This window comes from Caretta caretta, chromosome 11 (genome assembly GCF_965140235.1).
Source record: "Caretta caretta isolate rCarCar2 chromosome 11, rCarCar1.hap1, whole genome shotgun sequence".
Classification (NCBI taxonomy): domain Eukaryota; kingdom Metazoa; phylum Chordata; order Testudines; family Cheloniidae; genus Caretta; species Caretta caretta.
The window spans coordinates 60,551,746-60,578,941 of NC_134216.1; the positions used below are offsets into that span (position 1 = coordinate 60,551,746).

The 27,196-nt window shown below is 40.8% G+C and overlaps 1 protein-coding gene across 4 annotated transcripts in view; it reads left to right on the forward strand.

Moving 5' to 3' along the window:
• The window catches only part of BMPR2 (bone morphogenetic protein receptor type 2), a 176,892-nt gene that overhangs the window by 65,321 nt on the left and 84,375 nt on the right, over positions 1 to 27,196 (forward strand). The window contains exon 1 of one of the 4 annotated variants that reach the window (XM_075118082.1): positions 4,434 to 4,527. The exons of the other annotated variants lie outside the window; for them this stretch is intronic. Within the exon in view, the coding sequence (XP_074974183.1) occupies positions 4,449 to 4,527 (79 nt within the window). The 5' untranslated portion in view covers positions 4,434 to 4,448. Of the gene's footprint in view, positions 1 to 4,433; positions 4,528 to 27,196 lie in introns of those variants that run through there. 4 annotated transcript variants of the gene reach the window in all.

The following is a 27,196-nucleotide window of genomic DNA, read 5'->3' on the forward strand; positions in this document are numbered from 1 at the left end:
TTAACAACTTGATTTACCTAAGAGCCTCTGGTGAGGGACCTTGTCAAAGGCTTTCTGGAAATCTAAGTACACTATGTCCACTGGTTCCCCTTTGTCCACGTGTTTGTTGACCCCCCCAAAGAACTCTAATAGTTCTAGGGCTACCAAAAGCTTCTAGGGCTATAGCCCCAGCCACAACCACTGGGAGCTCTGATTGAAGGATTGCCCAGCTCCACCAATTGCTCATATTTAAGCCAGAAGGAGGAACAGGAATTTTGTCCGAGCAACAAGGTGGCTTCCTATTGTCGCTATGTTGGCCCCTGCTTGTGACTGTCTCCTGCACCCAACCCTGTTCCTGGTTCCAGCTCTGCTCCTGGCTATTGCCTTACTTCCACATTTGTTCCTGTTTCCACCGTGCTCTTGCTCTGTGTTTGATCCTTGCCTTACCTCCTGCCCTTACACCTCGTCATTGATCTTCAGTGACCAGTCCTGGCTCTAACCCCGGCCTCCGACTTCTGACCTTGATTCTGGCTTGATCTTTGCTCTAGCATTTGGTGTCTGACCTCAGCTTCAGTTCCTGGTTCTGACTCCAGCTTGACCCCTGGCTCTGGTAACTGGCAGTTCGTTCTGGTGCCTATACTTAGCTTTGTTCCCTAACCTGGATGCCTGCTGTTCCCTTAGACCTGACTCCTCCTCTGACCACTATGCCAGATTGCCAGATGCCAGTCCATAACATGGCATGAGTTCTGGGAAATGATAGCGCTTACAGTAATCAAGGCTAGAGATAATCAGGACATGAACTGGAGATTTAGCTGTTGGGACAGAGAGGAAAAGCTGAATCATCTAAATGTTGTCGAGGAGGAAATGAATGAAAAGGGGGGTATAGGATAACTTGTACATTGGGGTAAGTCTCTCTCTCTCTCTCTCTCTCTCTGTCTACTTGCTACTAAACCCTGTTATTGACTTGAATTCCATGGGCCAGATTCTTCAATCACGCTCTCAGTAGTATTTACAAGTATAGTTTTTTACTTTAATGAGACTACTTTTGTGATTAACTATTCCTCAGTGTGAGTAAAGATTGCTGCATGTGGCCATACTTCATGTACAATTCCCAGATGCCTTTTCACTAAGTTGTTTAAAAATTATTTAAACAAGAATTTCAGAAGACGTAGGATCTTTGTGGGTATTTTATTTGCCTTCTCCTGTAATAATTAAAATACCCATAATCTTGGCTTTCCTATAGAATATCTCAAATGTATACCTTTCTGTTTAACATTTTTGTGTGTGTGTGTTGTTTTTTTTTTTTTTTTGCCTTTACCTTTGACTCTGTGGTCTATTTGAAATTGGGCTGCTGGTGGATTTGTCAGGATAGTCTTTTTTTTTTTTTAAGCTTTTTCTGTTTAGAGAGATCTTAGTCATGCATGAATAAATGCTTCATTTTTTTTAATGCCTGAAATGTTGTTTTTCCTCCATGAGTGGTTTTACTGTCTTGATGTCATTGAATGTGAACAGTTCCAAATTTTGCTTGCTGGGATTTCTTAAATTTCTTGGTCTCTCTCTATGTAATGTCTCAGTCAGATTTGGATTTCTTTTGTTTTCTGTTTAGGCTTTTATTTTCCTCTTGATTTGTGCATCTTTGGCAATTCATTTTGTTGCTCCCAGTTTTACTTTATGGTCTCCAGATATTATGGTGTATTTGTTCTAACAGAAAGCAATGTAAGATACAACACTAAGACACAAAAGAGGAATGTAGAGATTGGCAACATACCTAAATTTCCCACATTTTGTGGGCTCCAATTGGATTGATTGTAGGGTAGTTTATTCAAATAACTTTATAAAAAGGCTTCCTTGTCAATGAACAATACTGCTATTGGGTAAAATTTTCAAAAGCACCTAAGTCATATTTCTCCTCCTCTGCTCCGCCTAAGCACAATAACACGCAACTGTGATTTTATATAGCTCTTCAAAAAAAAATAGGCAAGACACTAGAAAAATATCATAGTTACTGGTGGGAGAATTCTGCACCAAAAATTTTAAAATCTGTGCACAATATTTTAAAATTCTGCATATTTTATTTGTCAAAATAACCCAATATAAACATGCCAGTTTCTATTATATTGGTTATTTATTTCAGAATACCTGTCAACAAGTATGTATGTAACAATACAGACAACGAAAGAGTCAGGAATTTTTTTTGACAAATAGATTTCTTGCTAGGCATATTAATACAGAGCTTTGAGTAATAATTCATTTAAACTACAACACAGAAATATATTTCCTGCACCTCTCAGAAGCAGTGCAAAGGCTTGGGAGCAGTCAGGGGTGGAGCTGAGAGGGAGGGAATTGCTGGGAGTGAACATGGAGGGTTGTTGGGTTGGGTGGGAGAACTAATGGCACAGTTTTGTTTTTTTCTGGGTGGGAGGGATTGTTAGGGAGTTGGGGAGCCTCCCCCATGCAGGCCCTGGCTGACCCCTAGCCTCTTCCATTCATTCAGGAACATTTGCCTCTGTCCTCGTCTGTTCCTGCACCCCCACTCATCCACCTCTCCTCCTCCCGCCTCCATGTGGCCCTGCACCCCCATTCCTATTCAACCCCTGGCTCAATGCTGTCACTCCATAGCTCCTGTGCCACCACCCCAGTCTGTCCCCTACTAGCCCTTCTGAACCCCAGTCTGTATGACTCCCAGCAGCCACGTGTGCCCTGCTCTGTGTCTCCTCTTCCCCCCACTCCCTCAAAATCCTGTGTCTCCTCCACCTGTCCCCCCGGGCAAGGTGCTGTGAGGAAAGCAGCCTCTCCCCCTCCCTCTCCATGAGCCAGCTGCCCTTTCTTCTGGTGCCACAGCAGCCCCTGGTGGGCAAAAGGTATAATTTCAGTGCCTCCCTGGCAAAATCTATTTTCTGCAGGGATGGGCAGAGGGGTGGGTATCTGTAGGGGACATGAATTCTGTGCATGCACAGTGGTGCAGAATTCCCCCAGTAGTACATAGTAAATTCCAAAAAGAAAGAGGTTAAAGGGCGTAAATGAATGGTGTTTAGTGTATCTTAGCAGCCTTCAGTTGTATTGATACTGAAAAAGTCCACGCATTTTTGGGTAGAAGAAACTTGGAGACTTTCTATGTGCCCTTTTTCAGCTTGGGAATGGAAAGTCCCGTTACTGCAAGCAGGCCTGAGGGAGGGACCTCTCTGCAGACAAGGGATTGAGGATCCAGCATGGATTCACCAAGGGAAGGTCATGCCTGACTAATCTAATCGCCTTCTATGATGAGATTACTGGTTCTGTGGATGAAGGGAAACACGGTCTCCCACAGTATTCTTGTCAGCAAGTTAAGGAAGTATGGGCTGGATGAATGCACTACAAGGTGGGTAGAAAGCTGGCTAGATTGTCGGGCTCAACGGGTAGTGATCAATGGCTCCATGTCTAGTTGGCAGCCGGTATCAAGTGGTGTGCCCCAAGGGTCGGTCCTGGGGCCGGTTTTGTTCAATATCTTCATAAATGATCTGGAGGATGGTGTGGATTGCACTCTCAGCAAATTTGCGGATGATACTAAACTGGGAGGAGTGGTAGATACGCTGGAGGGGAGGGATAGGATACAGAGGGACCTAGACAAATTGGAGGATTGGGCCAAAAGAAATCTGATGAGGTTCAATAAGGATAAGTGCAGGGTCCTGCACTTAGGACGGAAGAACCCAATGCACAGCTACAGACTAGGGACCGAATGGCTAGGCAGCAGTTCTGCGGAAAAGGACCTAGGGGTGACAGTGGACGAGAAGCTGGATATGAGTCAGCAGTGTGCCCTTGTTGCCAAGAAGGCCAATGGCATTTTGGGATGTATAAGTAGGGGCATAGCGAGCAGATCGAGGGACGTGATCGTTCCCCTCTATTCGACATTGGTGAGGCCTCATCTGGAGTACTGTGTCCAGTTTTGGGCCCCACACTTCAAGAAGGATGTGGATAAATTGGAGAGAGTCCAGCGAAGGGCAACAAAAATGATTAGGGGTCTGGAACATATGAGTTATGAGGAGAGGCTGAGGGAGCTGGGATTGTTTAGCCTGCAGAAGAGAAGAATGAGGGGGGATTTGATAGCTGTTTTCAACTACCTGAAAGGAGGTTCCAAAGAGGATGGCTCTAGACTGTTCTCAATGGTATCAGATGACAGAACGAGGAGTAATGGTCTCAAGTTACAGTGGGGGAGGTTTAGATTGGATATTAGGAAAAACTTTTTCACTATGAGGGTGGTGAAACACTGGAATGCGTTACCTAGGGAGGTGGTAGAATCTCCTTCCTTAGAGGTTTTTAAGGTCAGGCTTGACAAAGCCCTGGCTGGGATGATTTAACTGGGAATTGGTCCTGCTTTGAGCAGGGGGTTGGACTAGATGACCTTCTGGGGTCCCTTCCAACCCTTATATTCTATGATTCTATGATGGGACTATGGCAAGCTTCTCCCACTTCCAGTACTCTGATTTATCAAGATGTTGCATCTGAGAGCAGTGTTCTCCAGCTATTACAGCTCCTACATAGGAAATACAGAGACCTTGAATTCCCCAGAAGGTGAGATAGACCAAGCAAACTAGAGAAAGGGCAGGTAGAGATATTATCAGCCTCCCTTGCTTAAAGTTTTTCTGAACGCTGTTTATATATCTACTGAGTGACATAACTGTGCTTCTGTGCCCTTTCCCAGCAGATCCCTCTTCACTAGGCTCCAAACACTCCAATCTCAACTTCCACTTCTGAGAAGAAACGTCAGCCAAGATGATGCTATGCATCTTAACTTACAGGTCTCCCAAGGCCCTATATTTCATTCAAAATGATATTGAACCAGTCAGTAATGGATGATTACCCTTGTAAAAAGTGTCATGAGCCTTCTAATGACTGGATGGTCAAGGATTCCATTTTACACTACCTCTTAAAGGTGACAATTCCAATAGCACATTGGCTAACAGATAAGATTCAGCTGGTTACCGTGCTTAAATATTGGTTCAGTGCCAACTGAAAGGACCATTGCCACCATTTCCTTCCACGTCTAGATTTTCTTGGTAATTCTCCATCAAAATACTAACCAAGTCAAATTCTACTGGGTAGAATTGAAAGATGGAAAATTAATGACACCTTAAAAAATTCTCTTTTGGCTTTACCAATTTTGAAGGAGGAAATTCCTCAGTTCTTTTCTGAGTGGGTTTCTAGTCAGTGTTACTTATCATAAATAATGATACTGTGTAATTAGTCAGATGTCTATGGAAGAACTAATATAAACTACTTTAACATACTGCCATAAATATCTAGCACCTCTTTTAAAAGTGCTAGTATTATCAGGCTGGGCAGTGTGCAGGATGTAATATAATAAAAGTCACGGCAGTGCTATTCAGAGTCCATTGTTTTGTGTTTGTTTTGTGTTTATTTTGTTTGGCCTGGCTCAGCTAGTTACAAAGTCTTTTGACTGGAAGGGTTATTTCTCAGTGGTTCTTCAGGCTTTGCTGTATCACTGGGGCAACTGAAAGAGTTCAACATTGGATAGTCTGAAAAAGGACATGATGCTAGAATATTCAGAAATTCATCACTATTTGAAAAGCTACAACAATTAACTCTTTTTTCCTCCAAAACATGCAATGGACATTAATGGGGTTGCTGTCCTAATTGTTGTGGTTGATCCCGCCTATCTTTTTCCTTCTCTGGCTCATGAAGCCATATGTTAACAATCTGGACAGAAGCAAGAAGCCGTTTAATTACTGCTTGTTTAACTGCAAGATGCTTGTGGAGCATTTGGCAGATTGAAGGGCTGGTGAAGGTATTTAATAATGCGCGTTGGTGTCTCTGAGAAATACTTCCCTTGTATTATGCGTATGTGGTGTATATTGTACAATTGTGAGACAAAAGGGAGAGGCAGTATCGGAAGAAAGGAAACTTGAGGTAAAAAGTCTGTCTGTCAGTTGTTAGATGTGTGAATGAGAGATGTTTCCACTGTTAATAGCAGGCTGGCTAGAGTGGGATTAAGATCTCAAGATAATTTTGAAAATTAGGCCATAATTTTGGTTTGGTGCAGTACATGTTGAGGGGTAGGTGTCTTAGGCCTATGAATGTGTATGTAAATGAAATATAGTGAGATGTTATATTTTGGGCTTTTGGTACCTCATACTTTGAATAGTACTAAATTTTTATACTGTGTGCTTTTGATACCTTCAGTGACTGGTGCTATTGCAATGGGAGGACTGCATGCATTGGTGTATCTACATCAGTGTATGTAAACATTCACAATGATCCTATATATTAATTTAACTTCAACCAAGGTAGAATTGCCCCAGTAAAATGGGGCAATTATACTGGTTTTGCTATGGACATCTATTGATGGGAGACAAAGATGGGTGTGGACTTGTGCCTTCCCACTGAAAAAGAGAGTTTCAATTACAGTGGCATGACTTTTGAGTGTAGACTAAGCCTTAGAGAGAGGGGGAAAATGGACTGCTTAGTGAGAGCTGACCGTTTAGTCTCTAGGTTCTGCAAGGTGTTTTTCTACATTAGGGCCCCGGGAAGATGGACCTCTCCTGGGAGTCTTAATGCAGTTCTCAAAGTCCTGAGCAGAGTCCCCCTCTCTTGGAATTATTATTATTTATGCAGGATATTATGATGACACTAATTTAACCATAAATTCCTTTATTAAATCCAAAGGCCGAATGGTGTTTCTACAGTTGCTTTAAACATGCATAAATAATAAGAAATTTACTACATTCAAACAGTAACAAAAGTTTATAAGTATGCTGAGATTCATATTGGTTGGCTCCAACATGGTCAGGCAGGTATTAGAAATTAACCCTTTAAGAGTTTACTTTTTTATACCCTTTAATAAACAAGTGATGTCATTGCCAACTACAACTTCAACTAAAAACAAGTTTGAGACAGTTCACCCTTACTTTCAGTTTTAATTCAGATAAGGTTTAAAACCTAATTTCTCCAAGGGTTTTCCTCCCCTTGTCATTTTTTTCCGTTTCACCTGGATTCACATAGGCCCGAATTTTTGAGATAACACTGGTATGTAGAGTGGGAAGGTCCATGATGGCTCCTTCTAAGATAGATTTTCTTTATATTATTTAAAACCATCTGTAGTCAGTAAGGGGCCTTTCTTTTTAGAAATTTTTAAAAATCTTATTACAGTAGTTACTTGTAAGACCAAAAAGAATAGAGTACGAAGAATGCCTGGTAGAACTCTATTTTTAAGGCCTTCCTTCTACTTGCTAGTCAGGGCTTTACTTTACAACACAGATATTTTCTTAAACAGCTTAAGCGAACTCTAATCCTTTAATGTTATATTTCTTCTATGCCCTCTTTAACTGTTAGGCCTGTCTACCCTTGGGAATAATCCTGGTTCAGCAATCAGCGAAGCTGCCCCAGCGTTTAGTCCAGAGGCCTTGTCTAGATTAGTGTGTAAGAGCAAGCTAAGATGTGCTAACATGTTTTAAAAGTCTAGCCTTTCTATACCGTGGTAAACTGGTCTAGTTAAAGTCTAGGCTTCCCTGTTAGCGTAATGCATGCTAACATCATACCTTACATTCTAGTGAAGACAAGGCCAGTATGTAGAAAAGGATATGTAGGAATTTACACCAGTTAAACAGATCAATATCTACCTCTTTTTGAAACATTGTTCCAAAAATTAAACATCAGACTATTAGCATCAAGTACCAACAAATCTTTTTTTTTTCATAACACACAATCTTAACTCTGACTTGGACTTATTCTTTAGTAGTCGATATATGATGACTATATCAAACTGATGTGTGTATAAAGACATATATTTTAAAGTTTGTGATTCATTTATGTTTAAGTGTATGATGTGTATGTATAATACATATGTATTCCTCTTTTGTATGTAGTCATCTGTATTTTGGTATATGTGATAACTCTGACATATCTAAAGGCTTTCTAATTCAACCTAAACATTCAAGGCACAATTATTTGTTAAGCAGTACATAGTAAGTGAAGTTTGAAGTTATTTTTATTTTCAGAGATAAGATGAGCTCAAAAACATGTTATAAAATTTTTGAAAAGTGAATGACAGAAAATTTTTAACAAACCGCCTCTTTCAAATTAGTTGTTTAATGTGTCCCAGTCTTTCCAGAATTCTACCCTGGAATCTGATGTGATATGTGAACTTTGAGGTAGATTTGTTTGGTTTTAGTGAAGTTGAGGGAAGGGTTTGAAAAATCAGATTAATAATGGGGAAACTAGCTTTAACCTGAGTTATGCAGGGTCCAGCATCCCACCATTTTATTTATATATATAGCAGTATACTGCATTTCTGTTCATATCACTTGTTCACCTTGAATGTTTTTACTTTATTAGTTTATAATTTAAAATAAATTACTAGAAAATGTATAAGAAAATGTTCTACTTGATTCCATTTGTTGATGTACAATAAAATTTTGAATTACTATCAGATTATTCTTTTTTAGCCTCATCTCTGAAAACAGTAAGAACTCCTCAAAATGCTTTCCAACTAAACCAGCCATCTACAGTGGATGCTAATCATTTGTAATGGCATCCCAGCATCTGGCTTGCTGATCCTTTGATTGAAGTATTAGTTTGTCTCAGAGGTCCTGAAACCTGTCTGATCCTGTAAATTAGTGTGCTGAATCTTGTAGCATAAATTAGCACAGATAAATAAGATACTCTAAAATTCACATTCAGTTTAGGACAGTAGTGTCTTTTCTCTGTGCTAATAAACTATTGTGTAACTATAACTGTAGCAAAAAAACCCACACGCATGGAGCTAAAACTATTTTATTTAAAAAAGAAACCTAAGTTCTCTTGGCACTGGATGGATTTGTAGGTTAGTCACTAGAACTTGTTCTTGTCTGGTTTATCACCATGTCAAATAACTCAGTTTCAGAACAAGATTTCTCATTAAGAGAATGACCACAAACAAGATTTTTATTCTATAAATCTATCAAAAACAATAAAGAACTATTATGCATGTAAGATTTACCTGGAATATCCAGTGTAATGTACATTTATAGCGGCATATTCAGTATAGCAATCATGTTTAACATAGCAGCAATTAAAAAAATACACACATGGATTATATATCTTTGCTATATTAATATGTATTTGCATAAATTAGAATTAATTAGATATTTATTTTTAACTAGATTACTAGGAAAAAAGAAAAATGAATTAATTTATTTGAAAAAAGACAAATCTCGGTAATCTGTGGTTTTAAATTAGTCATTTTTCTTTTAATCTTCTACTTTGAAAGCAATAAAATATTAATGTAAATACCAGAGCACTATAAAATCTTCAAATATTATGCCTTCTCTTAAAAAAAAAACCTGAATATTGATTGAGCTAAAGAAGTACAGTAAATCATAATGGTTAAATCTTGAAAACTTATAGCTATCTCACTGGAAAAACACTGAACAAGAATCCATCTTCTAGTGACATCTGAAATTAGATAACTGATTTGTTGTTCAGTGTTCTTGTAGCAAAATACATTCAGTTTCAGAGGGGGTTTTTGTTGACTCTAGTGTAATTACTGGTTTGCTAGCCAGCTCCATATCCTCATTTTGTGCTTTTGAAGGATTCAGTAAAGATAGAGCAGTTCAGAGAAAAAAGCTCTTACCGGGAGATTGTCTTTCTTCAGTAAGTCTTAAGTTTTTTCTCGTTATCCTTTCTGTCAGGTAGTTGAGAATGACCGCTATGCTGTTGTCCTACACACATGGCTGTCTTACACATTAACTTCAGTTGTGTTGTTAATTTGTCATATTGGTTTGTACACTGCCTTTATGTATACTGGAGCTTAATGGGTTACAACTGACCTTCAACTACTAATGGATCACAACCTATTCTGGGGGAACCTCTGTGGGCAGAATCACTCTTTTCCTTTTGATTATTCTTCCATACCTGCCCAACGTAAAGATGTAATTCTTTATTACTATTAGATCAAGACTACAACAGCCCGATTTTCTTGAGTAACATAATTTTCCCCCATGTAAAATGAATTATTGGTCATGTTTCCCAGATTTTTTTATTTCCAGGAGGTAGATGCGTGTTGGCCCCACATACTCTGATACTGCAGGTGTGGAATCTATGAGAAAATCAATCCTTGTAGTAGGAGTGTGATTATGGATGCAAAGAAAATCTATACAGAGTGTAAATTATGCAGTGTTGTCTTCACAAGTCTCTAGACAGACTGAAACCATAACTCGGGGAAGCATGACAACAGTACCACTCAGCTTAATGAGTCGTTAATTCTGAAACCTAATGAACTTAAATGGCAACACTAACTTTTCACTGTTGACCTTTTTAACAAAAATACAGTACATATTCTTAGTCTACCATCTATCTCCTTCGATACCTTCTCTATTCTATTTCGATTTTTGTACCTCCTCATTATGATGCATGAAACAGCTTCTCCATTTCTGCACCTGGGAGAGGGATTCTTGTTGTTGTTGCTGTTGTCTTCTCCTCCCCCCCCCCCAGCCCCCAAGCTATGTGTTCTTATTAATGAAAGCTTTCACTTGGAACACAAAGTACCAAGGGTGGAAGTAGTTCTAGCAATTCTGCAGCCTTGGACCAATCCCTGGTAACACATTGCCCCCTGCATAATGAGGTTTCACCTTGCAGTGGATAATTTTGTTGTGCCAGCAGAGTGGAGTTGATGGACCAAAGTCTTGATCCCAGACTATGGGATGAAATCATTAAATACATTGAAGATTACTATCTTGAAGTTGACCCAGTATTCTCTGGGGAGTTATGAGAGGACAAGTTTGATGTGCTTGCAAGATCCCATGCTGCTGAGAGGCAGGCTGCTGCCTTCTGCTCCAGTTGTAGTTCTCTCAGGCCTGAGGGTTTCAAGATAACATTGCTATAGTCTACCCGTCAGAATACCGATCACACGTGGCGGGGGGGAGGGATAGCTCAGTGGTTTGAGCATTGGCCTGCTAAACCCAGGGTTGTGAGTTCAATCCTTGAGGGGGCCATTTAGGGATCTGAGACAAAAATTTGGGATTGGTCCTGCTTTGAGCAGGGGGTTGGACTAGATGACCTCCTGAGGTCTCTTCCAACCCTGATATTCTATGATTAAAAAAAAGTGTGTACTGTTGAAACTAGGACATTATCCACTAGGATGGCACAAAATTTCCTCATCAGTCATGATGGTAGAACATATTTGTCAGTTGACAAAATTTTCAGCACAGTTACCAAGACCTCTGACTTCTCCCAGCAGCTTCCTAAAAAGATTCCACAGAAGGGGAGTTCTTTGGAATATATTGTAAAATACATGTAGAATATATATTATAGTATATGTGTATGTATATATACTGCCTTTGACTAATTCAAAGGTATTTGAAGAAGCTTTCAGGAAAAAGACTTGGTAGTAAGAGTATGGTAGGACTGCCTTTGGAAAATTAAATGTATATTTTATAATCGTACATTTCCCATAACTAACCCTTCCACTGATATCTTTATATATACTGAAATCATAATTGAGTTTCTACAGGAAGTTTGTCACATCTGTGTTCTGAGAGAGATACCACTACTTTGCATTACTTTTGCCCATTGCTGCAAGGCTTCCTGTGTTGTTCCTTGCAAATACTTCACTGTGACAGCTCAGATAAACAGAAGCCAGGCAATCATATCCAGAAAAAGTCCTTGAACTCCAGTCCAGGGCAAAGATAAGGAATTCAGTCTTTTCCAGCTCCAATGAATGTACAACAGCCACTGGGAAAAGTCTTTGGGACTCAGATTCTAATTTACTTCTTGTTTGGCATAATTGCAAAGCAATTGTGTGTGTGTGTGTGTAAAAAAAAAATAAATAAAAATAAAATAAAAAAGTTGATACAGTACCATCTTGGTTTAACTCATGCAGAAGTATTGTTTAATGACGGCCAGGGACTAAATTTAGGCTAGGATTTTCAAAGGGAACTATGAGAGTTAAGTCTCCAAATCCTATTGAGAGGTCATGGAAATTGGGCCCTAACTCCCTTAGACTCTTCTGGGAAATCTCATCTTTAAGTGCATTAACCATGTTGTTTCCCAGTAATAATTGTATAATACAGATTGTGTGTATATTATAACACATGTTAAAACATGTTTTTCTCAAAGATTTTCATTAGAAAAACTTCTAATGTTCAAAAGTTCTATCTGCCCAGGTATGTAAACTCTAATTGGTTTTTGCTTTATTATCAAACATCACAGAAAGGAATGGGTGAGTAGATTTTGTGTTTGAGCTAGTACATTTTAGTTTTGTAAGGTTAATATAAGTGTCTGTGTATACACACATTCACATTCTTAAAAAGCAAACAGTGGAGACCACTTTGGTGCACCTTGACTGAAACAGCTAATATTTTGACTTAAAATGTAAGTGTGTGTGTTTTAGAATCAACAGCGCCGTGTATCCATGTTCTACCTAGAATCATGGAAAAAAAAGGAATATAGGAGATGTTTCTTTTGGAACTGTATTCTTCTCAGTTAATAATCATTTTTACTTGTTAATTTTGGAAGCATTCTGCTTTACAGAATTTGACTTTATGTCAGGGTTGGTTTGGAATTGCCATCATCTTGATGTACAGAGAAAAAAGAAGCTTTTTTAAGTGACTAAACATAAAGCAAGAGTAATGATGGAGGAACTGAAGAATTGCTTAGAAATATGTTAGTCGTTCCCCATAAAGCAAGTTTCCAAGGCTGGGGGAGATCAGCCAATAAGAGACTTATTTATTCCTGCCAGCCTAAGGGAAACTTCACAGTTAAACATCTAGGCTAGGTTCCTACAGAAATGAACTTCTGACTATTTTGTTAATTCTTGAAAAACACTGGTGGTTTTTATTACATACATACAGACATACATATGTAGAGGTGGTTGTGTTTTAACAAATTTGATGATGTTTGAAGAAGCTGCTTAAAGTATGGGAGACTTTTAAAGCAGTTTTAAAATTAATTTAATGCTTTTTTTGCTACATGCTAACTTGGTGAGTTAAAACCAAGAGGTTTCACAAAGGTTTATTTAAAAGATCTTGACAGGTATAGGCCAGAAATGTCAGAAGATCTCTTGACTTCTCCCTTTGATCAGCCAATCATGTCAGCCTCCGTGGCCCCGTGTTAAATTTTCAAACAAGCACCTCCATGCTTTTTCCCATGCTGCTGCTCATGATTGGAAGGAGCTTCCCCTAACTATTCACAAACTACCTCCATTATCCTCTTTTTCCAGTTCCTCCTTAAAATAACTCTTCTTTGCTGTGATGCCTACAATAAATTTGACAAAAGTTAGGCCGCTTGTGTGCATCAATGATATCATTGCTTATCATGCTGTTTCTTTGTACTCCCCAGTCTGTCTGAGAATGTAAGCTCTCTGGGGCAGGGACTCTCTTTCTTTTTGTTTTGTTAGTGCCTAGCCTGATTCATGACTGGGCCTGCTAGGTGCTACTGTAATACAAATAATGCTAATAAAAAGAACTGTTCGGCATTGAGCAGTTTTGAAGATTTGCCCCTAATTTAGATACTATATATGGTAGCTGAGCTGTTTTGAAAATCTGGCTCCAGTTTTCAGCACTTTAGAATCAGAGACCTTGAAAAACATATTCAAAATGCTAAGCATTAAAGTAGGGATGTCAGAATAGTATGTCAAAATGCAGTAGGTCAGAGGTTCTCAAACATTATCAACACGAGGACCCCCATTTTGATTTAAAATTTTTCGCAGATCTCCAGGCTCCCCACTCAATCCTAGGCCCCGCCCCTACTCCATCCCTTCCCCCCAAGGCCCCTCCCTGCCCTACCTCTTCCTGCCCTGGCTCCACTTCTGCCCCTCCTCTTCCTCGCCTCTTTCCACCCTTTCCCAGAGTGTGCCCTGTCCCCACTCCACTTCCTCCCTCACAGTGCTTCCTGCACGTCGGGGAACCAAGGGTACTTCAGGGGGTTCGTCGACCCCTCTGATCAACTCCTCCCCCTCCCTCCCTCAGCTTGTGCGCCTCCCTTCCAGTGCCTCCTGCACACCGGGGAACAGCTGTTCAGCAGCATGCAGGAGGCACTGAGAGGGAGGAGGAGGAGTTGATCAGCAGGCTGGCAGCCCCGTCCCTGCTTCTCCCCTTCCCTCTGAGTACTTCCTGCATGCTGCTGAACAGCTGTTCCCTAGTGTTCAGGAGGCACTGGGAGGGAGAAGGAGGAGTTGACCAGCAGGGCCAGCAGACCTCCTGGAATACTGTCGCAGACCCCAGTTTGAGATCTGCTGCAGTAGGCTATTGGAAGTGTCATTGTTTCTTATGAAGTTAATTGGAGTATTCAGAGTAACAGCCGTGTTAGTCTGTATTCGCAAAAAGAAAAGGAGCACTTGTGGCACCTTAGAGACTAACCAATTTATTTGAGCATAAGCTTTCGTGAGCTACAGCTCACTTCATCGGATGCATACTGTGGAAAATACAGAAGATGTTTTTATACACACAAACCATGAAAAAATGGGTGTTTATCACTACAAAAGGTTTTCTCTCCCCGCCCCCTACTCTTCTGCTGGTAATAGCTTATCTAAAGTGATCACTCTCCTTACAATGTGTATGATAATCAAGGTGGGCCATTTCCAGCACAAATCCAGGGTTTAACAAGAACGTCTGAGGAACGGGGGGGAGGAATAAACAAGGGAAAATAGGTTACTTTTTATAATGACTCAACCATTCCCAGTCTCTATTCAAGCCTAAGTTAATTGTATCCAATTTGCAAATTAATTCCAATTCAGTAGTCTCTCGTTGGAGTCTTTTCGAAGATTTTTTGTTGAAGGATAGTCCCAGAAGTCACCTACTACAGGACAGGCCTAACAAAGAAAATAACAGAAGGCCACTAGCCGTCACCTTGAGCCCCCAACTAAAACCCCTCCAACACATTATCAAAGATCTACAACCTATCCTGAAGGATGACCCAACACTCTCACAAATCTTGGGAGACAGGCCAGTCCTTGCCTACAGACAGCCTCCCAACCTGAAGCGAATACTCACCAGCAACCACATACCACACGACAGAACCACTAACCCAGGAACCTATTCTTGCAACAAAGCCCATTGCCAGCTGTGCCCACATATCTATTTGGGGACACCATCACAGGGCCTAATAACATCAGCCACACTATCAAAGGCTCATTCACCTGCACATCCACCAATGTGATATGTGCCATCATGTGCCAGCAATGCCCCTGTGCCATGTACATTGGTCAAACTGGACAGTCTCTACGTAAAAGAATAAATGGACACAAATCAGATGTCAAGAATTATAACATTCAAAAACCAGTTAGAGAACACTTCAATCTCTCTGGTCACTCGATTTCTGAGCTCAAAGTGACTTTGAAAACAGACTCGAACGAGAGACTGCTGAATTGGAATTAATTCGCAAATTGGATACAATTAACTTAGGCTTGAATAGAGACTGGGAATGGTTGATTCATTAGAAAAAATAACCTATTTCTCCTTGTTTATTCCTTTCCCCCCCTCCACTGTTCCTCAGACGTTCTTGTTAAACCCTGGATTTGTGCTGGAAATGGCCCACCTTGATTATCATACACATTGTAAGGAGAGTGATCACTTTAGATAAGCTATTACCAGCAGGAGAGTAGGGTGGGGGGAGAGAAAACCTTTTGTAGTGATAAACACCCATTTTTTCATGGTTTGTGTGTATAAAAACATCTTCTGTGTTTTCCACAGTATGCATCCGATGAAGTGAGCTGTAGCTCACAAAAGCTTATGCTCAAATAAATTGGTTGGTCTCTAATTGGAGTATTGAAAAGCTTTTCTAAGTTCAGATAGCTGACTCAGCTAGTGTCCCAGTGTACTGAACAACCATATTACCAATTGTCACCCACAGTAAAGTCTGCAGGATGGAAACCGCTCCTGAGGATCATAGAAGATCTGCAGGAGATGGGCTTCCCACCTTCAGAGCTCTGCAGAAAATGAGCTTTACAATGAACTCTGCAGTTGGCAGCCATAGTATCAGGGGAACTCTGTAGGATTTCGAGATTTGCGGAAGTGCTGGTGAAATGGGAGTATTAAAGATTTAAAGCTGTGTTTAAAGTTACTGCATTCCTAGTGCATCTCTTCAACCTCTCTCCTGCTGCTCCTGCAAGCTGGTGGAGTTTTTAAGTTATGCAGGGCTTTACCCTCACCTCAAGCTGGGTTGGATGGGCATGAAGAAAGACATGCAAAGGTAAAATACTATATGGACCTCCAGAGGTAGCTGTGTCCTGAAGTGGTCTGTGATTCTAGGAGCTCCTCAAACACTCTGTCATGTAGACTTAGAGCACTCAACTGTCAAAAAAATCTATGAGACAGCCTTCTGACTCACCCTGTAACTGTATTCAGTGTATTCCTTTTTTCCTTCAGTCCCTCTGCCTGGCCTGTTCTTTCCCACAGTGTCCATTCTAGTTATGATCAACTCAAGTTTTCAGGTTTTTGGGGCAGCCATGATGCACGTGTGTGGATTGCAATTATATATTCTTCAAATATAAAAAATGCTGTGTGAACACTTAGGGTTGCTAAGACACAATGCTGTAAAACTCAAAACCATAAAAATACAGGAAATACAGTTTAAAGCCATGTCCCTGCATAAATCACCTTATCTCTTATGAACGCCCACAGATATGCTCAAACAATACTTCAACAATTTTACCAGCTGTAAAAACCTGAAGTTGAACTAAGATCTAAGATTATTACAGAAGACAAAGGTATTAGTCTGGAGTTAATAGTGTTCATTTAAGCTTCTTTCTCCATTAATTTGTAAATATTAGATACATACCTTAAATGAGTGTAGTTAAACACAATGTGTGATTGGAAACTTCTACAATATTGTATTTTGTGGCTTTACTATTAAAATTTTATTTTCATTTACAGTTGATTTCAAGTAATTGAGTTCTCCTTAGCTCCAGGGAATAATTTTGTTACAGGCCAGTAGAGGCCTCTGCACAGGGCTTAGACCAGGGGTGGGCAAACTTTTTGGTCCGAGGGCCACATCGGGGTTGCAAAACTATATGGAGGGCTGGGTAGGGAAGGCTGTGCCTCCCCAAACAGCCTGGCCCCTGCCCCCATCCACCCCCTCCCACTTCCTACCCCCTGACTGCCCCCCTCAGAACCCCTGACCCATCCAACCCCCACTGCTCCTTGTCCCCTGACCACCCCCTCCTGGGACCCCCCACCCCTAACCACCCCCTCCCGGAACTCCACCCCCTATCCAACTCCCCTGTCCCCTGACTACCCCAACCCCATCCATACCCCCTCCCCCTGACAGCCCCCCCCCCCGGTCCCTGACCGTCCACCCCCCCCCCCCGAACCTCTGCGCCATCCAAACGCTCCCTGTCTGCCCCCTGGGACTCCCTGCCCCTTATCCAACGCCCTGGCCCCCTTACCATGCCACTCAGAGCAGCATGTCTGTCAGCTGTGCTGCCTGGCCAGAGCCTGATGCGCTGCCCTGCAGGAGCCAACGGACCCGCTGCCCAGAGTGCTGCCCACGCGGCAGCATAGCTGCAGGGGAGGGGGGACAGCAGGGGAGGGACCTGGGGCTAGCCTCCCCGGCCAGGAGCTCGGGGGCCAGGCAGGATGGTCGCAGGCCGCAGTTTGCCCATCTCTGGCTTAGACTCTTGGATTGACAACCTCTTGCAAAGGGATGGTGTGGCTTACACCAAGGCATTTCCATGCAGGAAATGTTAGCTGGACCCTGTATGACTATGGAGCTTGTAGTTGTACAGTGTATAAATTGGAACTTGGTTATAATTTGGGGAAAACTAAAGATACTGTATTATAAGATGAAGCAAATAACTGCTGAAATAGGATTATAAAAAAAGTGAAAATTCATTATGTAATGTTAACACTCTCTCTCCCCTGGTGCTTTAATCTGTTATTGCAAATCATTTAACTATTTTTCTTTGTCAGTGAATGTTTGTGTGAGGGAACATGTCAGTCATTCACAGTTACGGTGAGATAATCTTATGTTTAATGTGTGAGAAGGGGTGGTTTTTCACTCCTGGTAAACCTGGTGTAGTTAGAAATTCTATATTGGATAGATTGATAACTTACCCACAGTATCTGTTTCTTACACACTTGTCCTTTTATTTTGCCCTGTGATAACGTATTGTTAAAATCAGTAGATGTGTATTATAAAAGGAACAAAGGAGGAAGAAGGAAATCCACAGAAGTAGATTAGTTTTTACTTTCTATACCAATGTCTTAGTTCAGTCACAGCTGAATGTTTTTAAATAAAAGTCAAATCTTCTGGTAAATACTGAATCTTTAGACTATATTTGGAGAACTTTTGTTACAGTCTCACTATACAGCCTCTTCAGAAATTACTGTAAAAATTTCCATCATCCATCTTATTGTGTAAAATGGTAGAAATCCAATATGGAAAAAAACATTAGGTCAGCTGGTCTAGTCCTCTGCCAGTGAAGGATTGTTTTTTATTGTATGCTACTTTCTGAAGCCCTGGGCAATGGCTTTGCCAGAGGGTTACTGACCCTATCAGAGGCAATGGGTCCCACCCCACCTGTGACACAATTGACCTGCCTCCCGAGGTGGGGAAAATTAGTGTAGCCACATAACAGGAAACTTATGTGGTTAAATCAGCTCATGCCTGGAGATAAAAGAAACACTCCAGAAAGGTAAAGTGGAGGAGAGGAGGCCAGCCTACCTTGCCTGTTAGTCTAGGGAGAAAGGACAGAGTTGAGAGGGGACAGCTTGGAGAAGCTGAGTGAGGGTCACAGCAGGTTGGAGTTATCCCACACAAATCCCAGAAGGAGGGACTCCTTATCTAAAGAGGGAAACCTAGGCAAGTTAGCAGCCCAGACCCTGTGGAAGAAGGGTTGTTGGACTCCTGATTCAAGGAGCAGAAATATACTTGAAGTATCACAAACAGACCCCAGAAAGAAAACAATAAGATCTCTGAATCAAAGGGAAGAAGCGTTGGACTTGAGGGATGAAGGAACAGTGTGATATGTTGTAAGAAACTCAATAAATGAGACCCCATCTAGGGGTATCTTACTTTAAATAGTCTGGTCTGGGAGTGAGATTTTACAAGAGCCAGAAGAGGGAGCTAAGGGCATTATATCTGCAGGGCTGCATTATGCCACAAGGGGGTGCTCTGAAATTGCCCTCTGGCTCAAGCTTATTTAAAATGACTTGAGAAGAATTATGTACCAGAAATTTTTTTCAGATTTATCTCTGTTAATAAAATGCAAGTTAAAATTTCGTGCCTTGTTTAGTTAGCTTTCTCATAAGAAAATGAGATGGGGGGGGGGGAATTTTAAAAGACCCAATTTCAAAGGTTTCAGAGTAGCAGTCATGTTAGTCTGTATCCTGCAAAAAGAAAAGGAGGACTTGTGGCACCTTAGAGACAAACACATTTATCTGAGCATAAGCTTTCGTGAGCTACAGCTCACTTCAACAAGTGAGCTGTAGCTCACGAAAGCTTATGCTCAGATAAATGTGTTTGTCTCTAAGGTGCCACAAGTCCTCCTTTTCTTTTTGCCAATTTCAAAGGTGATTTAGGCACTTAGCCTATATCTTGTTGACTTGTAATGAGACTTAGGCATCTAAGTGCATATGCCATTTTTGAAAATGGGACCTTGGCTCCTAAGTCACTTGGGCACGTATGAAAATATTATCCTTGCTATCAATGCTATATGAATGCAACACTATACTAAAATATGTGCTATTTGGACCATGAAAAATCTGGCGTTACAGCGTGGTTTCTCCACAACCCCCTTTTGAATAGCGAGACTAATCTGAACTTTTATTTAAAAAAAAAATTGCTATAACCCTTTTAGCTGTGAATATATTTTTGAAAATGTAAAGTGATGATTAGTTTTATAGTCTCAAGGTTATTTTTCTTAAAGATCCTGCGGCATAGGTGCTCCAGGGCTGGAGCACCCATAGGGAAAAAATGGTGGGTACTGAGCACCCACCAACAGCTCCCCTATCAGAACCTCTCTCTTCCCCCAGCGCCTCCTGCCTGCCGGCGGGCCCCACCTACCAGCACTTCCCCCACCCTCGCAGCGCCTCCCACCTGCCGCAATTCGCTGTTTCGCAGCGTGCAGGAGGCTCTAGGGTGGAGGAGGAAGAAGCAAGTATGCAGTGCGCTCAGGGGAGGGGTGGAGCGGGGGCAGGTGCGGGTGGGGGGCCTTGGTGGAAGGGATGGAGTGGGAAAGTCAGCACCTGTGTTGTTACAGCTGCTCAGGGCTGGCCTTCTGGATTTGTAAAACCCATACAAGTAGTTCCTTTGATTTTTAAGAGGTTACCCCAAACCAGTTCACAGCTGTGGGTGATGCCACGTGAGTTGTCACTGGTGGCACCATGGTTCAAGCTCTCTTCCAGTCAGCTCCTGCATTTCAGTACCTGAAAAGGCCGCTGGCTGTGGAGTGGTGGAAAGTGCGGGGGAGTGAGAGGCAGCCTACTGTACCAGACAAGCCACAGGATTGAGGTCGGGGGAGAGACATGCATTCTGATCCTTGCATGAATGTAGCCTTAGGGAAGCCATTTAACCTTTGTTTCTCTGCCTAGAAAAAGGAAGTAACCCCAACCTCACAAGGTAATATAGTGATTAGTATGTAAAGTTCTATGTGTACCTGATTCCCCTTTAACACTGCTATGAAGTTACTTCGGATTCTGTAGATGCTAACATTCACCAGAATGGACATATCTCTCCTGTAGCTGTGGTTTTAAGCTATGTCTAGTTGCTTATTTGCAGAATTGTTGAAAAACTTGTTTAAACGTTGGTAACTATGCATGGACCCTAGTGCTAGTAGCTGACTTCCATTTCTACATTAGGACCCAAGAACTTTCCTTCTTCCACTGTTTTTAATATAAAAATGATCAGTTAAGTTTGGGAGGTAGACGGGCAAAAAGAATTTCAGAACACTGGATCCTTATGCTGGCCTTGTGCATAGCAATATGCACGCAGAGGACAGGAACTGAGTTTGAGGGAGAAAGCAAGGGTTTGTCTAGACAAACAGTGTATGACAATCTGTGGTTTAAATCTGCATCACACTGGCGTGCCATACACAAGCTGTCCATATGGACCCTGCTACCTCACACTAGAAGTTCTCTAGTGCGCTTTAATCTAGTTATGTTTCAAAGTGGAGTAGATTAAAGTTCACTAGGAAACTTTAATGTGCAGTAGTAGGGTCTGTATGGACAGTTTGTATGTGGTACACTAGTGTGCTGTGGGTTTATACCCCAGCTGGCTGTACACTAACTAGTCATCTAGATAAGCCTTAGGTGATGGTTGACTCTCTCCCCGTCCCTCCCAATCCAGGTAAAGATACCCAGGCTAGATTCAGTGCAGTATAAAACAGCTGCAAAAACATTGGCTGTAGACTAAAGGAAAAAGAGCATTTAATTTTACTTAGTTTAAGTGCATATCTGAGTCTGTTATTATGCTATGTGCTCGTAACTCAGGGCTGGCCAAGGTGTTCTGCCTGTTGGGGTGGAAAAGGTTTTCAGGCCGCTGCTACCACCCCTCCTTCACCCAGCAGCTGAGAAACAAAATTTAAAAACAGCCGCATGGAAAAGAAGTGAGATGGAAGTGGACAGTAACCACCCTTTTCGCCTGCCCCTAAAAACATCCCTGACACAACTCCTGCTGCTGTTCATTGATTTTGCAATGCAGGAGCATAGTGCAAAGAGGCTTGATCATCAATGAGCCCTGGTATAAGGAGAGATCCTGAACACAACGTTAGAAAGACATTCTGTACCCATAGTTGATAAGCATACAAAAAGGATAGCAACAACCAGCCAAACAAACAACCCCTATAAACCAGCTGATGAAAGGTAAGTTAAATAGCAAAGTTGCATTGAAAATAGTAGGACAAGTTAAATCATAGCAAGTTAAACTATATAAGTAGGTTACTGTTGGTTCAGAACTGGTGAATAAGGCCACAGATAGCTAGGAAAATGAAATATTCAAGGCTTCAACAGCTTTGGTTGGAAGCCAGGTGTATTATTTATCGAATTAAGACCTACATTTGCCTTAAGTTGGTAATATAGAGTCCTAAATTATTACTTTCCTTTTAAAAATCTGGTAAATTAAGTATAATTGGAGTATTTAGTGTTACAAATTTTAAAACAATTGTCAACAACTATATTCAAGTACCGTAGGTTTACAGTGGACTGAACAGACTACACACAAATGTGTTCATAAGATGAACACTGAAATAGAACACAGGAAGTTTGAAAAAGGAAGTAACAGACTTCTGTGTCAAATTGACAACACAAACATTTAAGTTGTGTAGGAAAAAGAAAGTAAAATGGAAGCAATAGTGTTAAGGAAAAACAAAATGATACCAAAAAATTGGGGTAGTAAGATGATCAAAGTTAGCAATTTGAATTTGGGAATCACAGAAAGTATAGACAAAACTAATTGTTAAAATTTGATAACCAATACATTTTACATTCTGTAGGAAAATTTGAGTTGGCTGGCTCATCAGGAGACGTGGGCTACAGTTTGAGTTAGTACAGTTTGTTAGCTGCTAACACAATAACTTTGTGTAGAAATCCAATCATTCTGTGTCCCTCGAGAGTTATTTCACAATGTGGCCATGCTCACTTGAGCTAGGCTAACTGTTGAGAGACGTTAACTCAAGTGTATGTAGATAACTTCAGTTAATTCTACAGTGAAGACCTAGCCAAAGATATAATTTTTTACTTCTTGACAAATCCATATTGCACCATTTAGCTGTTCTTCACCTGAAAGTAGTGGCCAATTGATAGTTCAAAAAGCAACTGAGATACCAGTGCACAGAAATCTTATTTTTCAAAAAAGTTAGCATTTCTATCAGTGCTGATAATGCAGTCTGCACACTATGCTGCCTTAGAGAGGGGTAGAACGCAGACTTCTAACGAATCACTTTCTTAAAAATGGGTATGAGAGTGTGAAGGTCTAAAACGTATCCAGATTCAGAAAACAACAGAGGCATGTATCTTCTAGTATTCAATGCTATTTTAGTTTGGCAACATCTTGTAATGAAGTTTAAAGGATTTAAAGCTGTCTGCATTCTCAGTCGCTTCATCATTTTGAAATAGAGATTGGTACTGCCAATCATTGCAGTTTTGGCACTGGTTTGGATTCACAAGATGGCTTTGTGTAATTGTCAAGTATTTGAAGCTGCTACTTTGCAAAATGAAAGCAGAATAAATCCAAATAACTTTTGTTAATATAAATTTGTAGTATTTGGGGCATGAACTAATGTGAATGAAATATTCCCAATTACCTTCACGTTAAATATGAACTCTCACATTTCTGGTACATTGCAATATGCAAGCCATATGAAAATATAAAGAAGTAAAATATAAATCAGAACTCAAACGACTTTCACATTTGTTTCTCCCCTTGTGTTAAAAGACAGGAAAGGTTTATAATTTTCTAAACACTTTCTTCTCCACTACTCTGACCCTTTGGAGTCTCCTGTTTATTTAATCTTTTTAACTCCAATTCTCTTCCACAGTAGGTTTGTTACGGTTTGTCATCACTATTTTCTAAATAGGCGCTGTTGCATTTGATGCAGAGGGTATTGATTTAGCAGGTCTAGTGAAGACACGGTAAGTCAATGGCAGAACGCTCTCCCTTCAACTTCAGTACTCCACCTCCCCGAGAGGTGCAAGCTATATCGAGGGGAGAGCATCTCTCATTGACACAGGGCGGAGTAGACATCGCTGTAAGTCTGTCTAAGCTACTTCGACTTAAGTTACGTAACTTCCGTAACTTAACTAGTGTAACTTAGATTGATTTATCTTGTTAGTGTAGATCAGGTTACACAGTTGACTGTTTTTCTGGTAAAGCAGGGTTAGCTTCCTTTGGAATCCTCCTGCAATGCTCCTAACACTGCCGAGTGCTATCCTCCTGGAAGCTGGGCTAAAGGTGAGGAATGAACACTTTCTAATTTTTGGACTCTTTCCCATGATTCATATTACATTGTGCTGTTAATGCCATCTTGCTAGGCAAGGTTTTAGGTCAATTTAAAGTGCAACAACATTTAAGATCACCAGTAATTTAAGGTTTTTCACCATAAATCAATATTTCAGATAGTGTTTGTCTAAAATGTTGTTTCTTTGCTCGATACAATACTTTTTCAGTGAAGATTAGCCTGTAATAAAAATCCTGATAAATTTACATTTAATGTTAATACAGTGAAACCTACAAGCATGTGTGTGTGGAAACAAGTGGTTACTAAAGTGCATTCTTTTCTGTTCAGCAATAAAATACAATGTATCAACACAGGATTCTGCTAAGTGATGATTCTTGAAATAACTTTTGAACATCAAATGTCAAAATAATAACAATTTAATGAGTAAACTTAGTTGTGTACTAGTATGTGTTACTTTAGTCACATATGCCCCTTTAATGACTAGTTGTATAAAGACTTATACTGCTACGTGGTGCTTCTAGTGAGGTGAAAGTGTCTTCATACTGTTCCCAAAACAAGTTCATGCCTTAATGGCACAAAAGCACTCAAAAATAGCATATACCCTGAAAAGGGGGACAACTTTTACCATTCTAGCCTTTCTAATTTAAAATCTTATTAATTCAAGAGGCAAGTCATTTTGAACCAAAAATTTAATCTGCTTTCAAATTGTTCAAATCTAGTGGGGATTCCCAGAGAGAGAGAGAGAGGTTTCAGAGTAGCAGCCGTGTTAGTCTGTATTCGCAAAAAGAAAAGGAGTACTTGTGGCACCTTAGAGACTAACCAATTTATTTGAGCATAAGCTTTCGTGAGCTACAGCTCACTTCATCGGATGCAAGTGAGCTGTAGCTCACGGAAGCTTATGCTCAAATAAATTTGTTAGTCTCTAAGGTGCCACAAGTACTCCTTTTCTTTCAGAGAGAGATAGGTAGTGGGAATTATGTAGAGGCAGAGACTATTTTTGGAGAGCTCCTATACAGACAAACAGCCATATCTTCTTCCTTTGCTCTTCTGCATGGTCTTCCCCCTCCTCCTTCTCCTTGTCCCATTATAAATATAACTAGTATCAGTATCAATAAATAGGTATCACATTCTGATCATCTCTGTTCTTGTCAATTACCAACATGTAGCAGTTCTGCCCTTTTGGGTTATTTGCAAGTTTTTGTTTTCTTTTGATTTTCATTTCTGACTTTCACACATAGTTGGAATATCAAAAATCCTTTTCCCGGAGATTACTCTCCTGCAATCACAAACGTTGATTTCAGCCTGACTAACAGAAATAGGAATAGAATCTCAGCGTCACTAACAGAAATAGGAATAGAATCTTTAAAGTGTAGCAGTGTCAACACTGGAATCCTTTGTCTTGCTTTCCCCCTCCCTTAGGAGTGAATGCAGATTCCACACAGTGTTGAATAGGCAGGAGGAGAGGACATGTTGATCAAATACTAATGCAATTGACTTCCTGTGGTATTAATGAAAACATGACTCATGTTTTAAGTATTTTAAGTTGGATTCTTGTAAAAAAACTTCTGATATTTCTATTTTAACTTTTTTTAAAAATCACATACATATGATTGGTATAGTACAAAATAATTGCAGAAGAGTTACCATGTAAAAAAGCAATTGCAGGATGTTAATTTGTCAGAGCATGTCCTGACACGGATGAGTCTGAAATCCCTATCAAATTAGCTTTAGTTAGCAGACTACAGACACAATTAAAATTTTTATCTTTGCCATCCAGAAACATTGAAACTGGAATAAACTGGAGAGAGGGGAGTGCAGTGGGAGAAGAACAGACTGCATTGAAACTGGAATAATAAATATTCAAATAGCAAAATATGACAAGATTAGTCATGAAATGTTCAGTAGTGTAAATTTATTAACTGCTTGTGTCTGTTGGTGAACATTTGAAAATGCCAGTAAATTAGATACTTAACACTTCCTGAAATAAGTTTTAAACGTTCTGGTTCCAAAGTGCTGGAATCCCTAAGTGGTGGGAGACCATCCTCAGCTTCAATCTCCAAAGGGGTTAAAAAGTTTAGAAAAGCCCCAATGTAGGTTTTGGCCTCCTTGGTTGCAGCCAAACCTAAGGTACCAATCACAATGAATCCACATCGATAATTTATAATCAAGCATAAATACTTGGCCTCACAGGTGTCAGCCTCTGTTGAAATAGTCCTTGAGAGCCTAGTTCTAGGTATCCGGTACTTCTGGTTCCTCTCAAAGAAGTGCAAAAGCATATCCATAAGGCTCTGGTTTTCAAAGTCACTGTCACAGCAAAGGGTGACATTGGAGGCTGAGGTTGTAGTACAGATCTTCACCCTCCCCCAGATCCAAAGCTATTGATTTCATGCTTAAAACCTCTTCACAAGTCTGATAAAGGTCCTGATACTTCCTTGGAGCCAGTGGTTGCTGCTGGATCCATGGTTACCATGGTGGCCAGATTCAGCATGTCGAGCTCCTGGAACATACTCATTTGAATCAACTGATGGATCTGGGAGCCTCTCAGACAGCACTGGATATGTTTTATCCTCAGTGCTTAAAGACAAAGAAAAGAAATGGAAGGCAATGGGGTCAGTTCCTTCTTCTCTGGGAAAGAAAAAAAAAAGGCTAAATTACTTTCCTTGTCTACTCAACCCCCCTGGAAATGCATGAAACTCCCCCTAGAACTCCTACTTGTTTCTCAGGGAAATGTCTCAACTCTTTTGGATTTCTGCTTCACCAAGCCATTGTTGTCATCCTTGGAAACATCATTGGGTCAGGTCTCAGACACATGCTCTGGATTTGGAATCAGGCCACAACTGGCTGCGACACATAAGGGAACCTGAGAGCATGGAGACCCCTGTCCTATACAGACAGCATTCTGGGAATAAAAAGCAACTACAAGCTCTGGCACTTGGTTTCCCTCTTCAATTTTGTATTGCTGCCTCCTTGAACTCAAAAGGAGGCAGCAATACAAAATTGAAGAGGGAAACCAAGTCACATAATATTAATAAGACTAGTACAGATACCTCCCCGTTCGTCACACCTAGTCAAAACAGGCACTCATTCCTGTACCATTATTTATTGGTATTGCCAGTGCTTGTAGTTGCTTTTTATTCCCCAGAATGCTATTTGTATAGGACAGGGGTCTCCAAACTACGGCCCGCAACCTGGATGCGGCCCGGGGCTTCCCTTTGTCCGGCCCTCCAATCAACAGGGGAGAAGGGAACAGCTGAGTAGGCACACCCAGCAGGCAGGGGGAGGGGCTGCCGGCAGCAGCTCATGTGTGCAGAGAGGGGTGAGTGCTTCTGGGAGCCAGTGTCCCCCCCAAAAGGGGAG